This window comes from Plecotus auritus (assembly GCF_963455305.1).
Source record: "Plecotus auritus genome assembly, chromosome: 6".
In the NCBI taxonomy this organism is placed as follows: domain Eukaryota; kingdom Metazoa; phylum Chordata; class Mammalia; order Chiroptera; family Vespertilionidae; genus Plecotus; species Plecotus auritus.
The window spans coordinates 107,405,564-107,431,154 of NC_137773.1; the positions used below are offsets into that span (position 1 = coordinate 107,405,564).

The following is a 25,591-nucleotide window of genomic DNA, read 5'->3' on the forward strand; positions in this document are numbered from 1 at the left end:
ATGCAAACCTCAGTCTGGGGCAGACAGAGCCATTCACACAGAGTCGACACAGGCTGTGCTGTCCCTGGGGCCGGGACAAGGCATCTGGTAGGTGAGTGTCGTAAAAACTGACTGAGTGGACTGGACAGGAAGTAGAGGTGGCGAGGAGAAGCAGGGTTCTGGGCATGGCACATTCTCTTTATGGTTCTCTGTGTCCGAGGTGGCCAAGAGAGGCAGGGGGTGTGCAGGTTAGCTACAGACTGTCTCCCACCACTGCCTCCTCTTGTCCACCCAACCCTGCCCTGTCCTGGAGCCAGGCCAGGCCCACTTCTCAGCCAGGAAGCCTCACCCTAACCAACGGATTGCTTCCGAGGGCAGACAGCTGACCTCTGCATCCTGCCATCTGTCCACTTGGTCCTGGCTTGTCCATCGGGAAGCTACGTACGAGGTTGGCACAGGGGTCTCAGGGGAATAGTGGAGACAGCCCATCCATGCAGGGGAAGGGTGCAGGAGAGCCAGGAGCAGTTACAGGATGCTTCCAAGAGAGACCAAACCGTTAAGTGAGAGCAGAGGGCTGGCTTTTCTGGAAACTTTGGGGTCCTGGGACTATGAGGCAATTGAGAGTCAGGCCTGGCCCAGTGCTCGGCATTCACTGGGGTTCACAACAAGTGAATGAATGAGCCAGCCCCGCCGTTGCACACCACACCAGGGAACAGATTCAGATGGAGGTGAGGGGAGGCCTGTGTTGTCTGGCACGAAGTCATGGCTGGTTTGTGGCTTTCGAGCAAATAATGGACAGGATGGGGAGTGCTCTGGAATATCAGGGTGGGGACATTCAAGGGACCAGAAGTCTGGTTTGGAAGCGCCAGACCACTCCCAGGTTCAGGGACACGAGGGCTGGCACCTATGGGAAGGAAGTTCGGCTTCAATGGGACATCTGACTGCAGGGTGAGTTGGCACGCTTGAAGAAGACAGGGCTGACCCCTGAGAAATGCACATGATCTGGAGAAAGGGAGGGTGCCCAGGAATGGTGGGAACACACAGGCTGTTGAGGGGTTTGGGCAGGAGGGCATGGGCTGAGAGGACGTCATACAGGTGAAAACCTGCATTCAGGACTTCCAAGGAGAAGTTGCCCCCTCTCCAGCCTCCATCTGCAGCTGGTGAAGTAAGATGGAACTGCATACATTCTGCCTGCCGAGGGGCAAGGAGCAAGGTCTGCAGGGGAGAGAGGGTGTTCTGTGTAGCAGTCGGGGTGAGTGGGAGAAAGCCTTATGCAGGAGACAGAGGGAATGTGTAGGGAGGCTGCTGTGGCCGGAGTGCAGGGCCCCATGGTGTGAGAGGAAGGAGCTGGAGAAATCCAGACCCTAGCAGAACTGTGCAATGAGGAAATGTTCTCTGAGCCAACCAGGCAGCAGGCGCTCAGGAGCTCAAGGGCACGGGCTTTGTCCCTCAGGCCAGGAGGAGGCTTGGAAGATTTTGGAGACTGGAGTGGGAAACATGATAGGGTCCACTTCCTACTTCAGAGAGCAGGTTTGTTTCTGTCCCCGGTTGCTCTCATCAGAGCTAGATGGAACTGAGCTACTTGGAGTAGGACTCACCAAGTACAAGTATCATGATGTGGGTCTGAGGGACACAGAAGCCTTGCCCCATCTTCTCGGGGCTCAGCCCTCCCAGGGGAGAGGAGGTGCTGAATAAGAAGAAGCCCCAGGAGTTCTGGCTGAGGCATTAATAAAGCTGCCATTTCCTCAGTCTCATCAAACAAGGAAGGAGAAACAGGCCTTCCCACCTGGAGCCCAGCTAACCAGTTCCCAGATAAGCAAGGACTCAGGGGCTGCTCTGGACCTGGGCCAGGGACTCCCGCACCATACAGTCCAGAATAAGGAGGGACTAAGCTCCCTGAGGAGGAAGAGGACAGAGCATGCACAGCCCCGGCCTGAGTGAGCGTGGGTACCTCTATGCTAAGAGACAGCCGATCATTGATGCTGATGGTGCATTCAGAAGCCATGGGTGTTGGTCCCCTAGAGTCTCCCACCCCGCGGTGCCCCTGGATCTGGGGCCTCCCCCACCAACCTGAAGATCTCTACAGCCCTTTCCCAGACACCATGCAGGCCCTCTGTGATACCAGCAGCTGATGGAAGAGAGGATTGCACAGCCTGGCACCATTCACACCAGCATGAAGGAGGTACTGAGATGCAGAGCTCTGCCTGTAAGTGCCACCAACACGTCCACAGGCAGCAGGACCATAGGGCACCCGCTGCAGAGATGGACATATCCACAGGTGGCAGACAGTGGGGCACCCACTACTGAAATGGATGCGTCCACATATGGCAGGACCACAGGAACCACTGTGGAGACGGACACGCTCATGGCGGCAGGATGGCGGAGTATCCACTATGGAAATGATAAGTCCCCAGGGAGCAGGACTATGCATCACCTGCCGGATTAAATAAACCCTCACTCCTCCTGCCAAGAGGACCTGGTCATTTTTTTAAAAATCAAGGTACAATTATGTACAGTAAAATGAAAATGGTTCAGTCAGTCTGACATGCAAACACATGTGTAATCAACTCCCCCATCAACACAGAGCACTTTGTCACCCTAGTCCCCTGTGGTCCAGTAGAACTCTCCACAGGCTCTGAAATGTCCCATATGTACCCTCCACCCTGGTAGCCTTGGGCCACATGTGGCTGGTGTGACTGAGAAACCAAGTTCTCTCTCTTTTTATGTCATTTTACTTCATTAAAAGTCAGGTGCCTGTGGGTAGAGGGGTCCATTCTGCAGCCTGAGAAACCTTCTCTTTGCCCCAGTCAGGCCCGTCCCCACCGTGTGCATGTGGGAATCACCTCTCTGGTTTCTGTTCCCATCCATGGTGTGGTCAGCTCTTGTCTCAGAGAAATGGAACTCAGGCATCTGTCAGGCCCCTCTGCTGCCCTCACTCCTGTCTCCCAGCAGATTCCCCTGCAGAAGCTCTGTCTTGTGTCCACACCTCCCTGCTGCACTCGCAGAGCTTCCTGTCTGCGTGCACACTCACAGCCCTGTGAATATTCTGAGCACACCTTCCTTGGGACATATTTTTTTTACTTCTGTGGGGCTGGCCCAGGGTTGGGGGGGTCTGTGGTTCAGCCACTGTTGTGCCCACCTTACCCTCACTCCTGCCCCAGACCAGCAGCCCCTCCTCTGGGCAGCAAGTGGCCTCCAGCTCTCCTTGATGTACTCCCCACCACTCCACAGGCACATCTTGAGGTTTCGTGCTCAATCTCAGGTACAGTGTCAGGACAAGCTACCTCCAGGGTGGAAGCACATCTCACCCTGGAATGCACAAGTGCCCCAAAGTAAAGGGCCTTCCTGCTCTCTCCAGGGCAGACCCAGCTTCTGCTCCTGTTTCAAAGGCTGCCAGGGCAGCTCTCCCACTCACCAGGCCTCTTTGCCCTTCTCCCCCAGGTCCCTGGCTGTCGGGCCCCAGTACTCGTCCCTGGGCACACAGCCCATCCTTTGCGCCAGCATCCCGGGCCTAGTACCCAAACAGCTGCGCTTCTGTCGGAACTACGTGGAGATCATGCCCAGCGTGGCAGAGGGCGTCAGGATCAGCATCGAGGAGTGCCAGCACCAGTTCCGCGGCCGCAGGTGGAACTGCACCACCATCAACAACAGCCTGGCCATCTTCGGCCCTGTGCTGGACAAAGGTATGCTTCCAGGTGGAGGTGGCAGCCTGTTGGTGCAGCAGGTCCAAGCCAACTGCCCTGCTCTGCCCTCGTGTCTCACCTGCCCCTGGTCATGGGAGCAGCACCTCCAACAGGTGGGCAGTGCTGCACACGCCTGGTGATACCAGCATCTCTGATGTGGTTTCTTCCCATGGTCACTGGCGCTGAGGGGGCTCCTGGAGCTCAGGAAGGACACAGGATCACACAGATTTCTCACTGGCCCTCCCTGAAAGGAAATTGCACTTAAGGCAGGTCTTAGAGAGAAAATACAATTAAAAGGAGAAAAAAAAAACAGGAAGGGAGAGGATTGGGGGCCAAGAGGCACATGAAGGAAGCTATCCAGGGGCCTGGAGCCAGTGGTCATTTTGGGAAGGAGAGAAAGATGAGGAGGGCTGCATGTTGGTTAACTTTTGGTGAAGAGCAAATTTTCTCAAAACGGCATGGTTTAAACCAGCAATTTTCAGCCAGTATGCCACAAGAATTTTTAAAACATGCAGTACCTGACTATTTAGTTAGGGTCACTGACCTCTTTTTCCTTAAGATGTCAGATTTTTAAAAATGACAACAGGGAACACAACAATAGCCATCCAGTATAAATGAATCAAAATTATAACTATTTTTGTCAGATTGTATATATATATATATATATATATATATATATATATATATATATATAATGCACTGCAGAATTTTAGTAATTAGTTTATGTGTGTCATGAGATGAAAAAGGTTGAAAATCGCAGGTTTGGACAATGATGATGTGTCATACGTCCCAACAAATCAGAGTGCAGCACACCCAGGTTGTTCTATGCCCCTCCACCAGTCCCTGTTCTCTCTCACATTTGGTGATCAGTGGGCCTCTGCATGTGGCCTGGGCTCCATTACTATATGGGAGCTGAGCCACATGGGCAAGTGGGAAGGGAAGGAGGTGGAGAGTGGGAGAGAAGGACTCCTTTCACTTAGCAGAATGTTTTCAAGATTTATCTACATTGTAACATGTTACAGCACTTCATTCCTTTTATTACTGACCTAGAGGCCCGTTGCATGATATTCGTACAAGAATAGGCTTTCCTTACCCCGGCTTCACTCCTGGACGCTTGGGAGCCTGCAAGTCCTCACTCCTGGCCAGAGCACCGCTCCTGTAGCTCCCTCCGCCGCCCCCCTCCCCCTCATAGCAGGCATCCCGCCCCTCCTGGCAGCTCTGCGCCTGCATATGCAAATCAACCCACCATCTTTGTTGGGTTAATTTGCATACTCACTTCTGATTAGCTGTGGGTGTAGTGGAGGTACAGTCAATTTACATGTTTGTCTATTATTAGGTAAGATAATATCCCATTATATGGATATACCACATTTTATTATTCATTCATCGTTGATGGACATTTGGGCATTTTCAACCCTTGGCCATTGTAAATAGTGCTGCTATGAACATTTTAGTACAACTGTTTTCAAAGCCTTTGGAGTGGTGAGTAGAATTGCTTGGTCTCAGGATAATTCTGTTTAAGTTTTTTTGTTGTTGTTTCTTTTTTAAGAGTATTTTTTTAATATTTCAAGAAAAAAGATTTTAAGTATAATAATGTTACATGCAATAAACATTAATACTTCAAAAACCTATTTTAAATATAATAATATTACATGCAATAAACATTAATATTTCAAGAAAAATGATTTTTAAATATAATAATACTAGAGGCCCAGTGCACAAAATTTATGCACTGGTGGGGGGTCCCCTCAGCCTGGCCTGGACCCTCTTGCAATCCAGGACCCCTCGGGGGATGTCTGACTGTTCAGGCCCAATCCCGTAGGCAGTCAGACATTCCTCTCGCAATCCAGGACCACTGGCTTCTAACTGCCTCTGCCTGCCTGCCTGACCGCCCCTAACCGCCTCTGCCTCAGCCTCCACCTCCATGGCTTCATCCAGAAGGTCATCTAGAAGGACGTCTGGAAGGTCGTTCAGCTGTTCAGTCTAATTAGCATATTATGCTTTTATTATTATAGATTACATGCAATAAAAATTAACATTTCAATAAATAAAATTTTTTAAATATAATAATATTACCCAAACTGTACTAACATAGTATAATATCACAAAAGTTGTAGGAAATCTTAAAAATCTGCAAATAACAGGATTACTTCTATTATAGTCTAAAATACTTTTTTTCTCTGGCTCTATTTTGGTTTATCAGTTTATGTTGTTCATTATATCCCACAAATGAGTGAGATCATAAGATATTTATCTTTCTCCAACTGGCTTTTTTTGCTTAGCATAATGCTCTCCAGGTCCATCCATGCTGTTGCAAATGGTAAGAGCTCCTTCTTTTTTACAAAGTAGTATTCCATTGTACAGATGTACCACAGTTTTTAATCCACTCATCTGCTGATGAGCACTTAGGCTGTTTCCAAATCTTAGCTATTGTAAATTGTGCTGCTATGAACATAAGGGTGCATATATCCTTTCTGATTGGTGTTTCTGATTTCTTGGGATATATTTCTAGAAGTGGGATTACTGGGTCAAATGGGAGTTCCATTTTTAACTTTTTGAGGAAACTCCATACTGTTCTCCACAGTTGCTGCACCAGTCTGCATTCCCACCAGCAGTGCAAAAGGGTTCCTTTTTCTCCGCATGCTCTCCAGCACTTGTCATTTGTTGATTTGTTGATGATAGCTATTCTGACAGGTGTGAGATGGTACCTGATTGTCATTTTGATTTGCTTCTCTCCGATGATTAGTGACTTTGAGCATGTTTTCATATATCTCTTGGCCTTCTGTAGGTCCTCTTTCAAAAAGTGTCTATTGAGGTTCTTTGCCCACTTTTTTATTGGATCCTTTATCTTCCTTTTGTTAAGTTGTATTAGTTCCCTGTAAATCTTGGAGATTAAACCCTTATCAGAGATAACATTGGCAAATACGTTCTCTCATGCAGTGGGCTTTCTTGTTGTTCTATTGATGGCTTCTTTTGCTGTGCAGAAACTTTTTTATTTTGATGTAGTCCCATTTGTTTATTTTGTCCTTAGTTTCCATTGCCTTAGGAGCTATATTGGTAAAGATATTGCTATGACATATGTCTGATATTTTGCTGCCTGTGGATTCCTTTAAGATTTTTATGGTTTCCCATCTTATGTTTAAGTCCTTTATCCATATTGAGTTTATTTTTGTGTATGGTGTAAGTTGGTGGTCTAGTTTCATTTTTTTGCATGTATCTGTCCAATTTCCCAATAGCATTTATTGAAGAGACTGTCTTGACTCCATTGTATGCTCGTGCCTCCTTTGTCAAGTATTAGTTGAGCATAATGACTTGGGTCAATTTCTGGGTTCTCTGTTCTGTTCCATTGGTCTCTATGTCTGTTCTTGTGCCAGTACCAGGCAGTTTTGAGATCAGTGGCTTTGTAATATAGCTTGATATCTGGTATTGTGATCCCTCCATCTTTGTTCTTTTTTCCTCAAGATTGCTGCAGCTATTCAGGGTGTTTTTTATTCCATATGAGTTTTTGGAGAGTTTGTTCTAGGTCTGTGAAATATTCCATTGGTATCTTAATGGGGATTGCATTGAATCTATAGATTGCTTTGGGTAGTATGGACATTTTAATGATGTTGATTCTACCAATCCATAAACACGGTATATTCTTCCATTTGTTTATGTCTTCTTCTATCTCTTTTTTCAATGTCTTGTAGTTTTCCAAGTACAGGTCTTTCACTTCCTTAGTTAAGTTTATTCCTAGGTATCTTAATTTTTTTGTTGCAAAAAATGAGTTCATTATTGGTATATAAAAAAGCCATAGATTTCTGGGTGTTAATTTTGTATCCTGCTACATTGCCAAATTCATTTATTAAGTCTAATAGTTTTTTGATGGAGTCTTTGGGGTTTTCTTTGTACAATATCATGTCATCTGCAAATGGTGACAGTTTTACTCCTTCTTTTCCAATTTGTATGCCTTTTATTTCTTCTTCTTGTCTGATCGCTATGGCTAGCACTACCAGTACTACGTCAAACAAAAATGGTGAAAGTGGGCATCCCTGTCTTGTTTCTGTTCTTAGGGGAAATGGTTTTAGTTTTTGCCCATTGAGTATGATGTTGGCTGTAGGTTTGTCATATATGTTCTTTATCATGTTGAGATATGCTACCTCTATTCCCACTTTGCTGAGAGTTTTTATCAAAAATGGATGTTGGGGCCGAAACCGGTTTGGCTCAGTGGATAGAGCGTCGGCCTGTGGACTGAAAGGTCCTGGGTTCGATTCCGGTCAAGGGCATGTACCTTGGTTGCGGGCACATCCTCAGTGGGAGGTGTGCAGGAGGCAGCTGATCGATGTTTCTCTCTCATCGATGTTTCTAGCTCTCTATCCCTCTCCCTTCCTCTCTGTGAAATACCAATAAAATATATTTTTTAAAAAAATGGATGTTGGATTTTGTCAAATATTTTTTCTGCATCTATCGATATGATCATGTGATTTTTGTCTTTCAATTTGTTTATGTGATGTATCACATTTACTGATTTGCGAATATTGTGCAAGCCTTGCATCCCTGGAATAAATCCCACTTGATCATGGTGTATGATCTTTTTAATATATTGCTGGATGCCATTTGCTAATATTTTGTTGAGAATGTTAGCAACTATGTTCATCAGGGATATTGGCCTGTAATTCTCTTTCTTTGTAGTGTCTTTCTCTGGTTTTGGAATTAGGATAATGCTGGCCTCATAAAAAGAGTTTGGAAGTGTTCCTTTCTCTTGGATTTTCTGAAATAGTTTGAGAAGTACAGGTGTTAATTTTTCTTTGAAAGTTTGGTAAAATGCCCCTGTGAAGCTGTCCGGACCTGGGCTTTTGTCTGGTAAGAGTTTTTTTTATTACTGTTTCTATTTCATCAGTTGTTATTGGCCTATTCAGGTTTTCTGATTCTTCCTGATTCAGTTTGGGGAGTTTATATTTTTCTAGGAATTTGTCTATTTCATCCACATTGTCCAGCTTGTTGGCATATAGTTGTTCATAGTATTTTCTTACAATCCTTTGTATTTCTGTGGTGTCAGTGGTTACTCCTCCACTATTTGTTTCTGATTTTATTTATTTGGGTCCTCTCTCTTTGTTATTTGATGGGTCTGGCTAATGTTTTATCAATTTTGTTTATCCTTTCAAAGAACCAGTTCTTGGTTTCATCGGTGTGTGTGTGTTTTTATCGTTTTTTTAGTCTCTGTGTTATTTATTTCTGCTCTCAACTTTATTATTTCCTTCCTTCTACTTACTCTGGGCTTTTCTTGTTGTTCTCTTTCTAGTTCTTTAAGTTGTAGGGTTAAATAGTTTATTGCTGGTTTTTCTTGTTTTTGAGGTATGCATGTAGTGCTATGAACTTCCCTCTCAGGACTGCTTTTGCTGTGTCCCAGAGATTTTAGGGTGTTGTGTGTTCATTTTCATTTGTTTCCAGGAAGTTTTTGATTTATTTCTTGATCTCATTGGTAGCCCATTCAATAACATGCTTTTTGACCTCAATGTGTTTGAATGTTTTGGGTGTTTTTACTGTAGCAGAGTTCTAATTTCATTCCACTGTGATCTGAGAAGATGCTTGATATTATTTCAATCTTCTTGAACTTGTAGAGACTTGTTTTGTGTCCTAACACGTGGTCTATCTTTGAGAATGATCCATGTGCACTTGAGAAGAATGTATATTCTACTGCGTTGGGGTGAAATGTTCTATGAATGTCAATTAAATCCATCTGATCCAGTGTGTCCTTTAGAGTCTCTGTTTCCTTGTTACGTTTTGTCTGGAATATCCAGAGAAGTTAGAGGGGTGTTCAAGTCCCCTACTATGACTGTATTGTTGTCAATCTCTCCATTAAAGTCCTCTAGAAGTTTTTTATATATATTTACTAGAGGCCTAGTACATAAATTCATGCACAAGTGGGGTCCCTCGGCCTGGCCGGTGGTTGGGATTATGGGGGCTGTCTCCTTCAGTCCCTATTGGGGCAATTGGGGCTGGCCAGCCAAGGTGGGTGGTTTGGAACTGCAGGAGGTTGGCTGTGGGAACGCACTGACCACCAGGGGGCAGTTTCTGCATTGAGCATCTGCCCCCTAGTTGTCAGTGCACGTCATAGCAACTGGTTGACCAGTCATTCGGTCATTTGGTCATTCAGTTGTTCGGTCATAATGGTCACTTACGTTTTTATATATATAGAGGTGCTCCTATGTTGGGTGCATATATGTTTACCAGGGTTATATCCTCTTGTTGGATAGATCCCTTTAGTATTCTGTAGTGACCTTTTTTGTCTCTTGTGATGGCCTTCCTTTTAAAGCCTATTTTGTCAGATATGAGTATTGCTACTCCAGCTTTTTTTTTCTTTTCAATTGCATGGAAATTTTTTTTTTATCCCTTCACTTTCATCCTGTGTGTGTCTTTTGTTTTGAGATGGGTCTCTTGTAGACAGCATATAGTTGGGTCATGTTTTTTATCCTTTCTGTTACCCTATGCCTTTTGATTGGAGCATTTAGTCCATTTACATTTAGGTTTATTATTGATAGGTACTTATTTATTGCCATTATATTTCTGTAAGGCTAGGTTTCTCTCTCTGTTTCTTCTTCTCATTACAGCAATCCCTTTAGCATTTCTTGTAATGCTGGCTTGGTGGTGATGTACCCCTTATCCTTTTTTTTTTGTCTGGGGAGCTCTCTATTTGACCATCTATTTTGAATGATAGCCTTACTGAATATAGTAATCTTAGTCTCAGATCCTTGCTTTCCATTACCTTGAGTACTGCATGCCATTTCCTTCTGGCCTGTGGAGTTTCTGATGAGAAATTAGGTGTCAGCCTTATGGGAACTCCTTTGTAGGTAACAGTTTGCTTTTCTCTTGCTGCCTTTAAGATTCTCTCTTTGTCTTTAATTTTTGGCATTTTAATTATGATGGGCCTGTTTGGGTTCTTCTTGTTTGAAGTTCTCTGTGTCTGCTGAATTTGTGTGACTTTTTGCTTTACCAGGTTAGGGAAGTTTTCTGCCATTATTTCTTCAAACACCTTCTCTATGCCTTTCTGCCACTTCTGATGAGTCTGCTATTCTAATATTGTTATGTTTCATGTTGTCCCACAGCTCCCTTAAGCTGTCCTCCTGCTTTTTAATTGTTTGTGTTGTTGTTGTTGTTTTTCGGGGGGGGGGGGGAATGTTTCTGATTGAGTGATATTTTCAACTCTGACTTCTAATTCACTAATTTGATCCTCAGCTTCCCCTAATCTGCTGTGTATTCCTTCCAATGTGTTCTTTATTTGTATTATGTCATTCCTTATCTCAGACTGTTCTTTTTTCACAGTTACTATGTCTTTTTTTTGAGCATCTTTACCATCATTACTCTGAACTCTGTTTCAGATAAATTTCTCATCTCTGCCTCATTTATCTCTTCTTCTGGAGAATTCTCTGCTTCTTTCATTTTGGGGTTGTTTCTTTGTCTCCTCATTTTGGTTGGCTGTTTGGGTTTGTGACTATGTATTAGGTAGATCCTCTACACTTCTCAATCTCTAGTGCAGGACAGTGTTAAAGTCTATTTCTGACTAATTAGATTGGGCAAAGACTCAAAGCCTCCAGAGACTGCCTCTGCCTACAGACTAATAGGATTCTCACTTGAATTACCCACCAGGCAATCATCTGCAGGTGTGGCAAGTATTTTTCAACAGAGTGGGGCAGTTGCTACTGCCTGGAGGCTAATAGTTATTTTTAATCTCTTAAGTGGCCTCAGGGCAAGATGTTTTTCAATAGGGTGTGTCAACTGTCTTCCCCCCAGGCAAGGCAGATGTCTATGTAGGAAAGATGTCCTCTGCTACTTGAGGGAATGACTCAACCCAGGAAACAGGGTGTCTGCCTTCTGAGCTCTACCCCCAGAGTCCCCAGTCTTGGTTTCTGCCCTCACAGCTCCAGTCCACATCACCCTCCCTCTGCCAGAGCACAAGGTGGGTGGCTCCACAGGGAATTTTGTGCATTGGCCCTTTAAGAGAGTGCCTGAATTTCCAGCCATTTTTCCCTGGCAGACAGTGCCCCGCTGCTTTTCACAGCCAGATGTTATGTGGGTACCCTCCTCAGTTTTGGTGTGGGGGGAGGGCAGCTTGGGGATTAGATCCCAGAGTTCTCAGTGGCAACCCCCCACAGCTGAGATCTCTCTCAGAGACTTCAGTTGCTGTCTGTGGGCACTGGGCCAGCCCTTTCACACCTCCGCCCCTCCTACCAGTCTCTATGCGGTCTCCACTTTTGGTCCTCCTGTTTAAGTTTTCCAGGAACCATCAAACTGTTTTCCACAGCAACTGCACCATTTTACATTCCTATCAGCAGTGCATAAGGGTTTCAACTTTTTCCACATCCTTGTCATCACTTGTTATTCTCTGTCTTTTTTTCTTTAGCCATGTCAGTGGACACAAAATGGTATCTCATTGTGGTTTTTATTTGCAATTCTCTGATGGCTAATGATGCTGAGCATCCCTTTATGGGATTATTGGACACCTGTATGTCTTCTTTGGAAAAATGTCTATTCAAGTTCTTTGCATAGTGTTTAATTGGGTTGTCTGTGGTTTTTTTTACTCTTTAGCTATTAAAGTTCTTCATATATTCTAGACACAAAAAACTTGTCAGATATATGATTTGCAAATATTTTCTCCCATTTGTAGGTTGTCTTTTCACTTTTGTGACAGTGTCCTTTGATGCACAAAATCTTTAAATTTTGGTGAAGTCTAATTTATCTATTTAGATATCATATCAAAGTAAGCATTGCCTAGTCTAAGGTTACAAGGATTTATACCTATGTTTTCTTCTAAGAGTTTCATAGTTTTATCTCTTACATTTAATCTTTGATCTATGTTGTTGATTTTTTCATATGAGGTTGGGGTCCAACTTCATTCTTTTGTATGTAGAAATCCAGTTATTCCAGCACCATCTGTTGAACAGACTATTTTTTCTCACTGAATGATCTTGGCACTCTTGTCAAAAATCAATAGGCAATAGATGTGTGGATTTATTTCCAGACTCTCAATTCCATTCCATTGATATATATGGCTATACTTCTGCCAATACCACATGATTTTGATTGCTGTAGCTTTGTAGTATGTTTTAAAGTTGGGAAGTATAAGTTCTCCAACTTTGTTTTTATTTTATAAGATTGTTTTGGATATTTGGGGTCCCTTCCAATTCCATATGAATTTTAGGATTAGTTTTTCCATTTCTGCAGAAATGGCTATTGAGATTTTTGTTGGTGATTTTATTGATTCTGTAGATCACTTTGGGGAGTATGCAGTCTCAGTTGGTTGGAGCATCATCCCATACGCCAGAAGGTTGTGGGTTTGATTCCCAGTAAGGGCACATAACTAGGTTTTGGGTTTGATCCCCAATTGGGGCACGTACTGGAGGCAACCGATCAATGTTTCTTACATTCATGATTCTCTCTCTCTCTCTCTCTCTCTCTCCCCCTTTCCTCTCTCTGAAAGGATTTTAAAAAACAACCTTAAGTCTTCCAATCCATGAATATGTGGTGTCTTCTATTCATTTATGTCTTCCTTAACTTCTTTCAGCAATGTTTTGTAGTTGTCAGTGAACAACTCTTGTACATCCTTGGTTAATACAGTCCTAAGTATATTATTTTATTTGATGCTATTGTAAATTGAATTGTTTTCTTAATTTCTGTTTCAAATTGTTTATTGCTAATATATAGAAATACAACTAATTTTCTGTTTTGAGCCTATATTCTACAACTTTGCTTAATTTGTTCATTATCTCTGAGAATTTTAGTGGATTCTTTATATATATATAAGATCATGTCATCTGTGAATAGAGACACTTTTAATTCTTCCTTTCCAATTTATATGCCTTTATTTCTTTTTATTGCCTAACTTCCCTTGCTAGCATTTCCAGTACTCTTAAATAAAAGTGGTGAGAGTGGTCGTTCTTGTCTTCTTCCTGATCTTAAGTAGAAAACTTTCAGTCATTCAACTTTGAGTGTGATGTTAGCTGTGGTTTGCCATGTATGCCCTTTATCAGGTTGAGGAAATTTCCTTCTACTCCTAGTCTGTTGAGTGTTTTTATCATGAAAGGATGTTGAATTACATCAAAATCTTTTTCTTCATCAAGTAAAATGATCATGTGGTGTTGCCTTCATCCTCTTAATGTGGTGTGTTAGTGCTGGTTGATGTTTCTACATTGAACCACCCTTGCATTCTTGGGATAAATCCTCCTTGGCCATGATGTACAATCCTTTTAATCTGCTGGATAATTTTGTTTGCAATGATTTTGGTGAAGATTTCTGCATTGGTATTTATAAGGGATGTTGGTCTGTAGTTTCTTTTCTTATATTAGTCTGGTTTTGGTGTCCGGGTAATGCTGACCTCATAGAATGTGTTTTGAAAGGTTCCCTCCTCATGTTTTTTGGAAGAGTTTAAGAATCATTGGTGTTGATTCTTCTTTAAATGTTAGTTATAACTCGCCAAGCTTTCTTTGTTGAGAGATATTAAATTACAGATTTAATATCTCTATAACATGTCGAGATATTAAATTACAGATTTAATATCTTGACATGTTATAGATCTATTCAGATTTTCTATTTCTTCTTGAGTTAGTTTTAGTAGTTTGTGTTTTCTAGGAATTTCTCCATGTTGTCTAGATTTCTTGCTTTTTTGCATGCCTCATAATTTTTGGTTGAAATATGTACCTTTTTAATATTATAATATGGCAACTCTGAAAATTGGATTATTTTCCCTCCTCTGTTGTGCTTGCTGTGAGTTGTAGTTGCTTATTTTTGTGTCTTTCTTTTTTTTTAATCCTCACCCTGACCAAAGCACAGCATAGGACCCACATGTGCCTGTACATGTGTGAGTGTGGGGTATGTTTTTATTGATTTTATAGAAAGAGGGAAGGGGAGAGAGAGAAAGAAATGCCAATGTGAGAGAGAAACATCTATGAGTTGTCTCCCATATACACCCCAACTGGGGATCGAACCCACAATCTTTTGGTGTATGGGATAACACCCCAACTAACTAAGCCACCCGACCAGGGTTCTTTGTCATGTGTGGTCTCTGAGGTATCTGTTTCTTTAGCTTGTGGTCAGTTAGTGGTTTGGCAGAAATTTCCTTAATATCCTGGAGCAAAACATATACAACTGAAAGGGAAAAATACTCCTTCTAGTTTTTGCAGCTTGGCTGTGCTGTGCACTCTTTCCATGTTAGCTAGTCTGCTCACAACTCTGCCTTAGTTTTGATCCCTGCCACTGAGCCTGAAGATCAGCTGGAGATGAAATCTTAAGATATTTCTTGAGCATGCATCCTGCCTTTGGTAGGCATGTGGCTTTAGCTCTCTCGGGATACAGAGGAGCTTTTCAAAGCTTTTATTCACCAAAGTAGCTCTTCTCCCAGCCTTTCCTCCCAGGCAGCCAACTGTAATCTTTTTCCCCAGGTGGCAGTGGCTTGTTAATTTGATTTTCAATGTTTTCAAGGAATATCCTCCCCTGAGAAACTTCAAAATTTTTATATCAGTCCTTTAGGGAACCAAACAAGTCCTTGAGAACAATATCCACTACACTCCCTCCAGAACCATCTACCCACATGGAAACAACAAAGACGGCCATCTCAAGACTTCACGTGAGAGGGTGGTTTGCTTGGTTGCTGAAAACCTTGGGCTCCATTCCAGGGTTCTAATGATGTTGAGTCTTTGCTTGATTATTTCAAATTCATTTTTATTGATTTCAGAGAGGAAGGGAGAGAGACATAGAGAGAGATAGAGATAGAGATAGAGATAGAGAGAGAGAGAGAGAGAGAGAGAGAGAGAATGAGGAGAATCATTGATCGGCTGCCTCCTGCACACCCCACACCGGGGACTGAGCCCACAACCCAGGCATGTGCCCTGACAGGGAATCAAATTGTGACCTCTTGGTTCATAGGTTGACACTCTACCACTGAGCCACATTGCACAGGCTTGATTTTTTTCATTTTTCTGTGGAAGGCAGGCCCTGGACACTTCCTACTCTGCTATTTTGCTGATGTCACTTCGTATTGCCTTTGAGACCTAGTCTCAGGGACCAGGCATCACCACATTCATTGAGGCAGTTTCAAATGCCCCCCAAGGTCTAAGGTAGGGGACACAAACTCCACCCCTTAATGGCATGTTAAAGTCACCTTAAGAGGTGAGCATGAAGGATAAGATGTGCACTGGTGCAGCCGCTCTCAGAATACAGGAGAAGGAAAAAGAACGAGAGATGCACCAGGTCCTGGGATTGGTGGCATGCATGTAGCAGGGGCCCACTGAAGAGAGGTCCTGGGAGTGCAGCTGAATGCTGCATTGAGGGCTGGTGGGACCTGATGGTGTTTGTTCAAGGGCCCAGGACTCCCCAATGTCAGATGGTCATAACAATCTCCCCCAGGTGAGCCCATTTTCTCTGGAGCTTGTGGGGTCCACTCACTTCCTGGAGTGTCACCCTTCCCATCTACAAAATGGAAAAATAATTGCTACTCAGCTGACTTCACAGAACTACCATAAGCATAATTATATAGCAGCTCCCCATGGGGATGGCCACTGCCATGCATGGGAGGAGTTAGGTCCACAGGGCAATGTGGCACATCAGGCATGTGGGAACATGTGTGTATGAGTGCATGTGTGTGCTTGCATGTGTGCCTATACATGTGTGAGTGTGGGGCATGTGTGCATAAAGTTGTATGGGTGTGCATGGCTGCATGTGTACATGTGTGCCCATGTTTGAGCAAATGTGTGTAGTGTGTTTGGTGTTCATGTGTGTGCTTAATATGTGTATATACATATGTGGTGTGTGTATATACATGTGTGGTGTGTCTATTTATATGCACAAGTGTGCATTGCATGGTGTATATGCATGAACATTATATCTGTGCACATGTGAGCAAGCATGTATGTGGTGCAGTTGCTGCCTATGTGGGTCCTATGCTGTGCTTTGGTCAGTGGTGTTGTGGAGCAGGGAGGCATGTTCAGCACTTGTACCATGGTCAGGAGCCCCAGACAGGGTCCTAGGGCTCTCTGGGTTCCTGGTTACAGAGTCCAGACTGGCATTCCTCGGGTTCTAACTTCCCCAAAAGGAAACAGCAGGATTTGGGGAAGAAGGCAGAAGCCTGTCCTACCTGGAGAGGCTGCCAGTGGTGGTGGAGTAAGGCTGTCTCCAATGGGGTTGGGAAGCCAGGGAGGGAAGTGTGGGTTTACTTACGGGCTCTAGTCTATCCCATTGCTCCACATGTCTATCCCATCAATGCCCATGCCACGCCATCTTGATTACCTGCAGTAAGTTTTGCAATCCAAAAGTGTGAGTTTTCCAACTTTGTTCTGCTTGTCCAGGCTTTATTTGGTTATTTGGGGCTCCTTACCATCCTATATGAATTTTAGGATCAGCTCGTCAATTTCTGCAAAAAGCTTGGATTTTAAGGATTGCATTGAATCTGTACATTAATTTTGGGAATATGGCCATCTTACAATATTGTCTCCTGATCCAGAACCATGGAATGTCTTTCCATTTACTCCGGCCTTCCTTAATTTCTTTTAATGACATTTTGTTGTTTTCAGGGTACAAGTCTTGCACTTCTTTTATAAAATTTATTTCTATGTAGTTTATTCTTTTTGATACGATGGTAAATGAAACTGTTTTCTTAATCTCATGTTTAGATTGTTCATTGTTAGTGTAAAGAAACACAGTCAATTTTTAATATTGACCTCATACTCTGTAACCTTGCTGAAGGTTTATCAGTCAGATAGTTTTTATGAATTCCTTAGGATTTTCATGTTATTTGCTAATAGAGACTATTTTCCTTCTCCCTTCCAATCTAGACATTCTTTGTTTCTTTTCTTTGCTCATTTGCCCTAGCTGGAGCATCCAGAACAATGTTGAAGAGCAGTGAGCAGTGTTTCACCACTGGGTATAATGCTAGCTAGTTTTATAGATCTCAGTGTGAGGATACCAATTCGCCTGAATAGGTAATGTGGGAGAGTATATATATATATATATATATATATATATATATATATATATATAGAGAGAGAGAGAGAGAGAGAGAGAGAGAGAGAGAGACTATATATATGTATATGTATATATAGTCTCTCTTTTTTTAAGGACAATTGTTTTATTTATGTATTTATTTATTTATATTTCAAAAAGTAAGGAAGAGGGAGAGAGAGAAAGAAATACCAATTATGAGAGAGAATCATTGATTGGCTGCCTCCTGCACACCCCCTACTGGAGATTGAGCCCGCAACCTGGGCATGTGCCCTTGACCAGAATCGAATCCAGGACCCTTCAGTCCACAGACTGACACTCTATCCACTGAGTCAAACCAGCTTGGGCTATAATGTCTCTTTTGATTCTTTGCACTTTTTTGAGTTACATGTGCCAAAAATCACATAGCAATCTATCATCAAAAAGTTTTAAAAATCTGTGAGCTCATGACTCAGTTGGATTGTCTTTCATTGTGTGGAAAAGGAGAAATTGGAAACACCTGATGTGCACAGGGCTTTGTGGCCCAGTTGTCATAGCCAACGCCAGGCTGGCCACATGCCAGGAAGACTAAGAGTCTCCTCCGGGCAGAGAGGGAGAGAGTGGCCCTGGAAGATAAGGCAGGAGCCTAAGCAAGGATACCTTGGAACCCCCCAGGCCATCTAAGGGCTCTGGCTCCTTTCCAGGCGCCCCGGGGACACATGGACTGACCCGCATGGAGGTCCCTGGGGTAAGCCGTTGTTCCCTTGGGGCACAACATTGCCCTCACTGGATGCAGGCTCTGTCCTTTCTTCACACATTAGTACATGAGTCCCGTCATCCTCAGCTCCAAACCGCGATTTCCCAGCTATGCTCAGACCCACACACATCTAGGTCAGCAAGGCCATTGAAGCCCTGAGGTCTGTTTGCCTAAGACTTCATCTTCTCCCCTCTGTGTTTCCCACCCCAGGGTGACGCAGCGTCCCGCTTTCTCCTGAGATGCTTCCTGCTCCTTGTGTGCTTCAGATGATGCTATCACAGATCTTACCCAGAGCTGCCAATCCCTGTACCCCACCTCACTACGCCCCGAATCTGAAATGAGGGCAGTCTTTGTGCCCTGGTCATCAAAGTCCTCATCCTGTCCAGCTTATTCTTCAGCTCTCAGCCCACAGGTCCCACCTGGGCAGCAGCTCCAGGCCCCCAGAGCCGCTCCCCATTTCCTGGCTCCATCTGTGCCCCACTAACGCCATCGCTATCTGGGGCAAGAGTCTCGTGTGCCCCACCACATGCCCAGCAGGTGCACAGCAGATGCACAAGGGCAGTTCCAGTGTGTGCACTAGCACATAGTAGGTGCTTGGTAAGGAGGTTTTGAGCCAGTGGCTGAAAGACGTGCTGTGTGCCCGGATATCCCCGTGTGGGCAGACTTCTCAGGGGAGGTGGCACTTGAGCTGGATCTCAAAGAGTTTTCTCTCTTCCTTTACAATAAGTATACAGTGTTTTCTGGTGGGGTGCTCAGTGTTTTACATCAAGCCACAAATTGAATCCTAGTACCCATCAGATGAGCCAGAATTATAGTTACAAGTGAGGAAACTAAGGTAAGATGAGGGGCCTGGTCAGGACTCCTGAGGGTACCCCAGCCCATGTGGAGTCAGCAGGAACTCTCTGGAGCAAGAAGGTACGCAAGGCCTAGGGAGATGCCCTCCTCTTCTGCACCCCTTAACTTCCTCAAAAGCCTCTCCTAGGAAGTCTGGACACCAGCAGGCCACAGGGACACTCCTGAGGCCTCCATGTCCTGACCCCTTATAACCCCAGATCCACTCTCCCTATGTCCATCCTCCCCTCATCCACACCCACATCTGATCTCCCATGTTCACTCTCCCCGTGTCAACTCTCCCCACATTCACTCCTCCATGTCCACTCTCCATGTCCACTTCCCCACATCTACTCCCCCACATCTGCTCTCCCCATGTCCACTTCCCCACATCTACTCCCCCACATCCACTCTCCTGATGTTCATTCCCCACATCCACTCTCCCCATGTCTACTTCCCCACATCTACTCGTCCTATATCCAAGCTCCTATCTCTGTTCCTTGCTCCCTCTGGCTCCCCCTATCCAGTATCTCCCACCCCCTCCCTCTCACATATCCCACCTCCCCCCTTTTCTGCTAGATTACAATTGCTTCAGCCCCCAACCCTCACCATTTGGTCTAAATGGGACAGAAGGAGCTCTGCTCTCCCTCACCTGCCATGGGGCTGAGAAAGGCCCTGATCACTGTGGTGAATGGCCCGGAGGAAGGAGCTGACCAGGTGCTCCAGAGAGATGCTGGCTCCCGGAGGCAACTATGGAGCCCTCCTCCTCACCTGCCCCCTGACTGTAATTAATCTGATTGGATTAGGGGTCAGGGCAACCCTAATCATCTCAGAGGTCACCCAGGCTTTACGGTGGGGGTCCATGGGTCTTTCCCCCTCCCCCCCCCCCCGCCACTGAGGGGGCCTCATTGAACAGAGCTTAACCACCGGGCCAGCTTAGGATAGGGGCCCAGCCTTGTGTGGGCATGTGTGCATGCATGTTTGAGCATGTGTAAGTGTGTGCGGGGTGTGTGAGGATATAAGGGAAGAGCATATGCTCATAGCTCCTGCTTTCAGCACACAGACACACACACACACACACACACACACACACACACACACATACACACACACTCCCCGCCACCTGCTTGGCCTGGGGCTGGACCCACAGAACGTGCTGGCGGGAAGGTGGGGTTGGGTGACAGAAGTGAGCCCTAGCTTGGGACAAGTGCCCCCTCCTGCTTCCAAGGCAGCAGGACCATTTAATATGCATTGTAGGGCAAAAAGCATTTGAAGAATTTCTGAGTGCATGGAGGCTGGCGCAGGATTGCTGCTTATCTGCTCCCCACCCCTGGCAGGGCTCAGGCACCTGAAGGGCCTGCTTTCCCCAGAGCTGGCCCACACCCCCTCTTGACCCATGAGGTGAAGGAGTGGGGAGGCCTCCAGGCAAGGGAGACAGATCTCAGAGCTAGGAGCCTCAGCAGACACCCTAAAGTAGGAGAGACCCTCATGTGAGCTCCTCCCCTCCCACAAAACTGCTGGGAAGCACAGTGGCATGTGGCCAGCCTAGGGTCCAAGCGTGAGGGGGCCTCCCCTGTGGCACATGGCTTTGCAGGGAGCTGGGCTCCCAGCCAGGTGGGGCATTTCACCTGAAAGCAATGGAAGGTCCCCAGCTGCATCCTCCAATGACACTGGGCACTGGGCTGTGTCTATTCATGCATTCTGTACCCTTGGTGCAAGCAGGGCCGGGAGCCTGTCACTTCAGAGTACTGATCAGTTCTCCCAGGATCCCTAAGCCCCTCTGGCAAGGTCTGGGAAGGTCAATCAAGTTCTCAGCAGGTGTGTGCCCAGACCCCAATCTTTCCTGTTCTCTTTGGGGGCTGGGCTAAGGAGGAGCAGGAGGGGGCAGCATGCCCTGTCCCCTCCCTGACAGAGCCCTTTTCCTGGACATGCTCCAAGAGGTGGTCTGCTGCCTCCCTGGGAGGGCTGGGTGCAGGCACGAGCTGGGCTCAGTGCTCAGGAGGGGCCTGAATAGGAGGCCCTCGAGGGGATCAGCATCCCCAATCCAGGTTGCAACCTTTGACCCTCATCAGAAAGTGTTTCTGTGCTGGGTGGTGGGGGCTCCCCCATATATCATTAACTCTTCCCAGTGGGAGGGGGTGAAGGCGCCAGAGAAACTCTACAACACCCTGCCGTGCCCGGCTCAGAGCACAATGTGCCCACCAGGACGACAAGATTAACCATAGAGAAAAGTGAAAATGCTGCTGGATTCACACGCCCGAGGGCCATGTTCAGCGTGTGAACAGCGCTCCCCACACATACCTCCCGGTTGCTATGACCAGCTTGCCATGGCCTAATCGCCGACGAGGGGGAAATTCATATAAAATATCACAGGCCATTGTGGGCCTAATGCGGCATGACAGTGGCTCACAAAGCCAAATTCATTAGCCCCAGCAGGTAATCAGAGGACACTGGCCATGCCGGAGGGGCGGTGTCAGAGGCCACTGCCTTGGCCACAGTGGGGTGCCAGCCGAATTCCACTCTCAGGTGGTTTCAGGATGCAGTATTACCAGATGCCATCGCGACCCCCCCCTCCACTGCCCACTTCACTCTGGGACCAGGGAGCGTAGGCATTGTGGAAGGGGAGGCACTGGCCAGCCTGGTCCAGCAGAGCCACCGTCCTGGGGCATTGATTGAGGGAAGGTGCCAACCTACTGAATGCTCTAGGAGTGACCTGGGCTGCCACCTGCCAAGTGGGCAGAAGCTTGTAGGCCCCAAGCCACCTAGAAAGGTGGCGGGGGTGGGGGGGGCGGGGGGAAGGCAGAGAAGGAGGCTGGGGTACAGCATGGTTGAGGGCACTCCGGTTCTCTCTGTGATGCACCAGTGATGCTCTATAGGCAGGCAAGGGCCAAGTGACCCTCGGAGGCCTGCAGGTCAGCACTGACCTGAGGAGAGATGGAGCTCAGGAGCCCGTGGTGGGGAGAGCTGCACCCAGGTGAGGGCGGAGGTCAGCCAAGAAGAGACTCTAGCAAACAGGTCCTGCAGCTTCTAGGGAGGTCATACCCCACCCTGTCTTTGGCTGAGTCCCTGCCTGGCCACCAGGTGACAATAGACAGGCCTCTAAGTTCCAGAGGTCAGTGACCAAGGGCCTGGCTTCACGTACGGACCAGGCCAGGGACACAGCCCACCCTGGGGACCCAGGGCAGGGGGATTGTGTTAGAGACCCTCATGTGAGCTCCTCCCCTCCCACACACCTGCTGGGTCTTACAAATCTGAGGCTGTAATGGAGCCTGGGGACTCATCTCAGGAGCCCTTCTTCCTCATCCAGCATTAGCACCCTACAGCTGGGGAATCACCTGGGATCTTTTATAGATGTAGATGTCCCCAAGAACTGTGGCCCTAGGCACACTGGTGGGCCTGCAGTGACACAGGGCTTGGGTGACCTTGTCTCTGCAGAACTTCCCAAAGAGACCACCTAGTGAACCCCACAGACAGAATGTCCCAAGAGTTTCAGCTTACTATTCAGAGATCACATTTGAACAGTCCCCTTCCAGGAACCTCCACTGCCTGGAGTTACCCTTGTCCCTCAGAAAGGCCAGTACAGTGTCTCCTCAGGCCAACGGCTCATCCCAGGAACCCCTCCTCCGCATCCAGTATTAGTGCCCCTGCCTTCCCCTCCCAGGAGGGGACAGGCAGGCATCCCCTCACCCCACCATGGCAGTGGGATGTGGGCCCAGCAGGGTAGGTGGAGTCCCCGCCTCTTCAAGGTTGCAACCACAGAAACAGACTGGTGGGGTCTCAGGATCCCTTGCTGGGGATGCAGAAGCCTCTCCCAGGACTTCTGTCTGGGGTATGTGGCTGACCTGCTGTGCAGCCTGGGGCCAGTGGCTGACCTGCTCTGAACCTCCACATGTTGCTGGTGCTGAGTAGAGCACCCCTCTTCCTGTCTGTGCTGGTTCTCTCATCCGTGATAAAGGATTCATGGTCCAGGGCAAGGTGGCCTTCAGGCTGTGCCTCCCTATCAGTCTGACTGAAATGGCCCCCTGGGTGACCTCCCCAAGGGAAGGTCAGCTCAGAGACAGAGGCTTTCTTGTCCACCATGAACACAGTTGGTACTCAATGAATAGGTGCCAACTGACCAGCTTCATGGTGAAATATGAAAAACAAGATCCTTGGAATAATTTTTTGGAACTTTCTTCAACATATAGGACTTTAGAAATATGGCCTTTTTGATGTTAAAAAGTCCTTTCCCGAAATTATGGTAGTCATTGTTTAAATGTTTTTCCCTCTCATGAAAAAGTAATAATACTTGGCAGTACTCTTTCAGCCCACAAATGATCTCTGGTACTTGACAAGCCCCTGGAAACAAAGGAATTGCTAAGATCCTTTTAGCTCTAAGTTCTGGGAGGTGAAGTCCTTGCCAAAGACCATCTCAGAAGTGACACTTGGCTCCCCACACCTAAGGCTGCACTGGCGGCTGTAATGGGCTCCTCTTCCTGCCCACCTCCAGACGCCCAGTTCTTGCCACACAGGACTCCTCGTCTGCACCAGACTCTCCCCATCCATCCACCATCCATCTATCATCTATCCACCTATCCATTCACCTATCTACCCACTCACCCACCCATCTATTCTCTATGCACCATCCACTAGCCATATATCCATCTATCCATCCATCCACCCATCCACCACCCATCCACCATCCATCTACCCCAGGCCTGCCCCAAAGCTCATGTTGCCAAGCCTACTTCTCATATTGCCTTATTCCCCCTGCTCTCTTCCTCATGAACTGTAAGCTCCCAAAGGTAAATGACTTCACACAGCTCAAAGCAGAGAACTTGACTTGCAACAGCAGAGCCTACTACTAACGGTATGGAAGGATTCCTCTGGTTCACCCTCCTCCTTCCCAGTACAAAGATTCTCTCCACCTGATAATCGGTCAGTCATCCAGCTTCTGCTTAATTACCACTTGGACAGGCAGCTCTTTCAACTTTCGGAAGCCTGGGCTGTTAGAAACTTCATCATATGGAGCAGCAATCCACTTTCTTTCAGATTTTTTACCTTGGCTTTCGAGAATGGGCACCTTGCATCTTGTTTATCTCATATTCCTAGTTCTGAATTTACTGTATGTCTCATTGTTAACTCTCAGATACTGGATGGATGAAAGGATTGATGAACAGACAGAAGATGGATAGATGGTGGATGGATGGTGGATGGATGGATGGGAGATGGATGGAAGGAAGGATAAATCATTGGTATTTTGCATGAACTCAATAAATAATTGCTAATGAGACAGCATTAAGTTGGAAAGATGGTTTCCTGGTGGAAGATGCTTGTCTTACAGAACAGCTTTGTCTGATCACAGTATGGGAATGAGCTACCTGGGCCTGAAGGGAGCAGGCCTGAGATAGCTCAAGAAACTTATCCAGGCTCTTCCCCAGAGACATGGCAAACTGGAAGCGTTGGTCCTTAAGCACCCCCCTCCCATCGTAGCCTGTGTCTCTTCCTTTTCTCTTAACCTTGCACAGCCCATTGGGAAGAAGGCATTTTGCTGGTGAAGGAGGTGCCTTCCCAGGGCAGGATGGCTCCCCATCCCTTCCTCAGGAGCTGCTATGTTGTGTAAACAGAAGCAGAAACCTCTGCAGAAGCTGCTGCCTGTGAATAACAACTTGGCTGCGACTGCGGCAGCCAATGGGCTCCAGACCCTCCACACCAATGACCTCAGGGAAGCCTGTACCCCTCCTCTGTAAACGGAGGCCATTCCAGCCATGGGTCATAACCTTACTGTTCAGATCCCTGTGGAAATTTGATCGAGGCAATGGGTTCTCGATTCAGAAATCGGCACAAGTTTTCAGACATGCGCTGTCATTCTTGCTTACGGTTTCGGGAGGGTTATGAACCCTTAGAAGCCTCCCTATTGCTCCTAGGTTAAAGTCATATGGGCGTTCTGGGGTCTTCCTTCTGCATGGCTTCAGGGTGCATTTTAACTTTTTTTTTGGAAGTAAGTATCGACTTATAGAAACATTGCATGAATGAGTCCAAATCTACTCCCAGGCCTCTCCCAGGGCTGACATAGCACAAACCAGGTGCATCCATCAAAATTAAGTTCCATCACCATTCACTAAGCTCCAGATTTTTCTCAGGTTTCACCCGTTTTTTCCACCAATGTTTCTTTTTTGTCCAGGATCTTACGCTGGACCTTGTCCTTTGTGCCCTTGAGACTGGAAGGAGCCTGCTCAGGCCTCTGGGTCTCCTGACGATTAGATAAAAGTTATGCATCCTTGGCAGGAATGCCTTGAAAGCAGCCCTGGCCATTTTTGCTCAGTGCTTAGAGCATCTGCCTGCAGACCAAAAGGTCTCATGTTCAATTCCAGTCAAGGGCATGTACCTTAGTTGCAGGTTCCCCAGCCCCAGT

The 25,591-nt window shown here is 46.3% G+C and overlaps 1 protein-coding gene across 1 annotated transcript in view; it reads left to right on the top strand.

The window, feature by feature from the left end:
* Positions 1–25,591, top strand: part of WNT3A (Wnt family member 3A) — a 54,974-nt gene that overhangs the window by 12,697 nt on the left and 16,686 nt on the right. Inside the window, exon 2 of the mRNA XM_080674770.1 lies at positions 3,421–3,662. Within this exon, the coding sequence (XP_080530896.1) occupies positions 3,421–3,662 (242 nt within the window). The remainder of the gene's footprint in view (positions 1–3,420; positions 3,663–25,591) is intronic.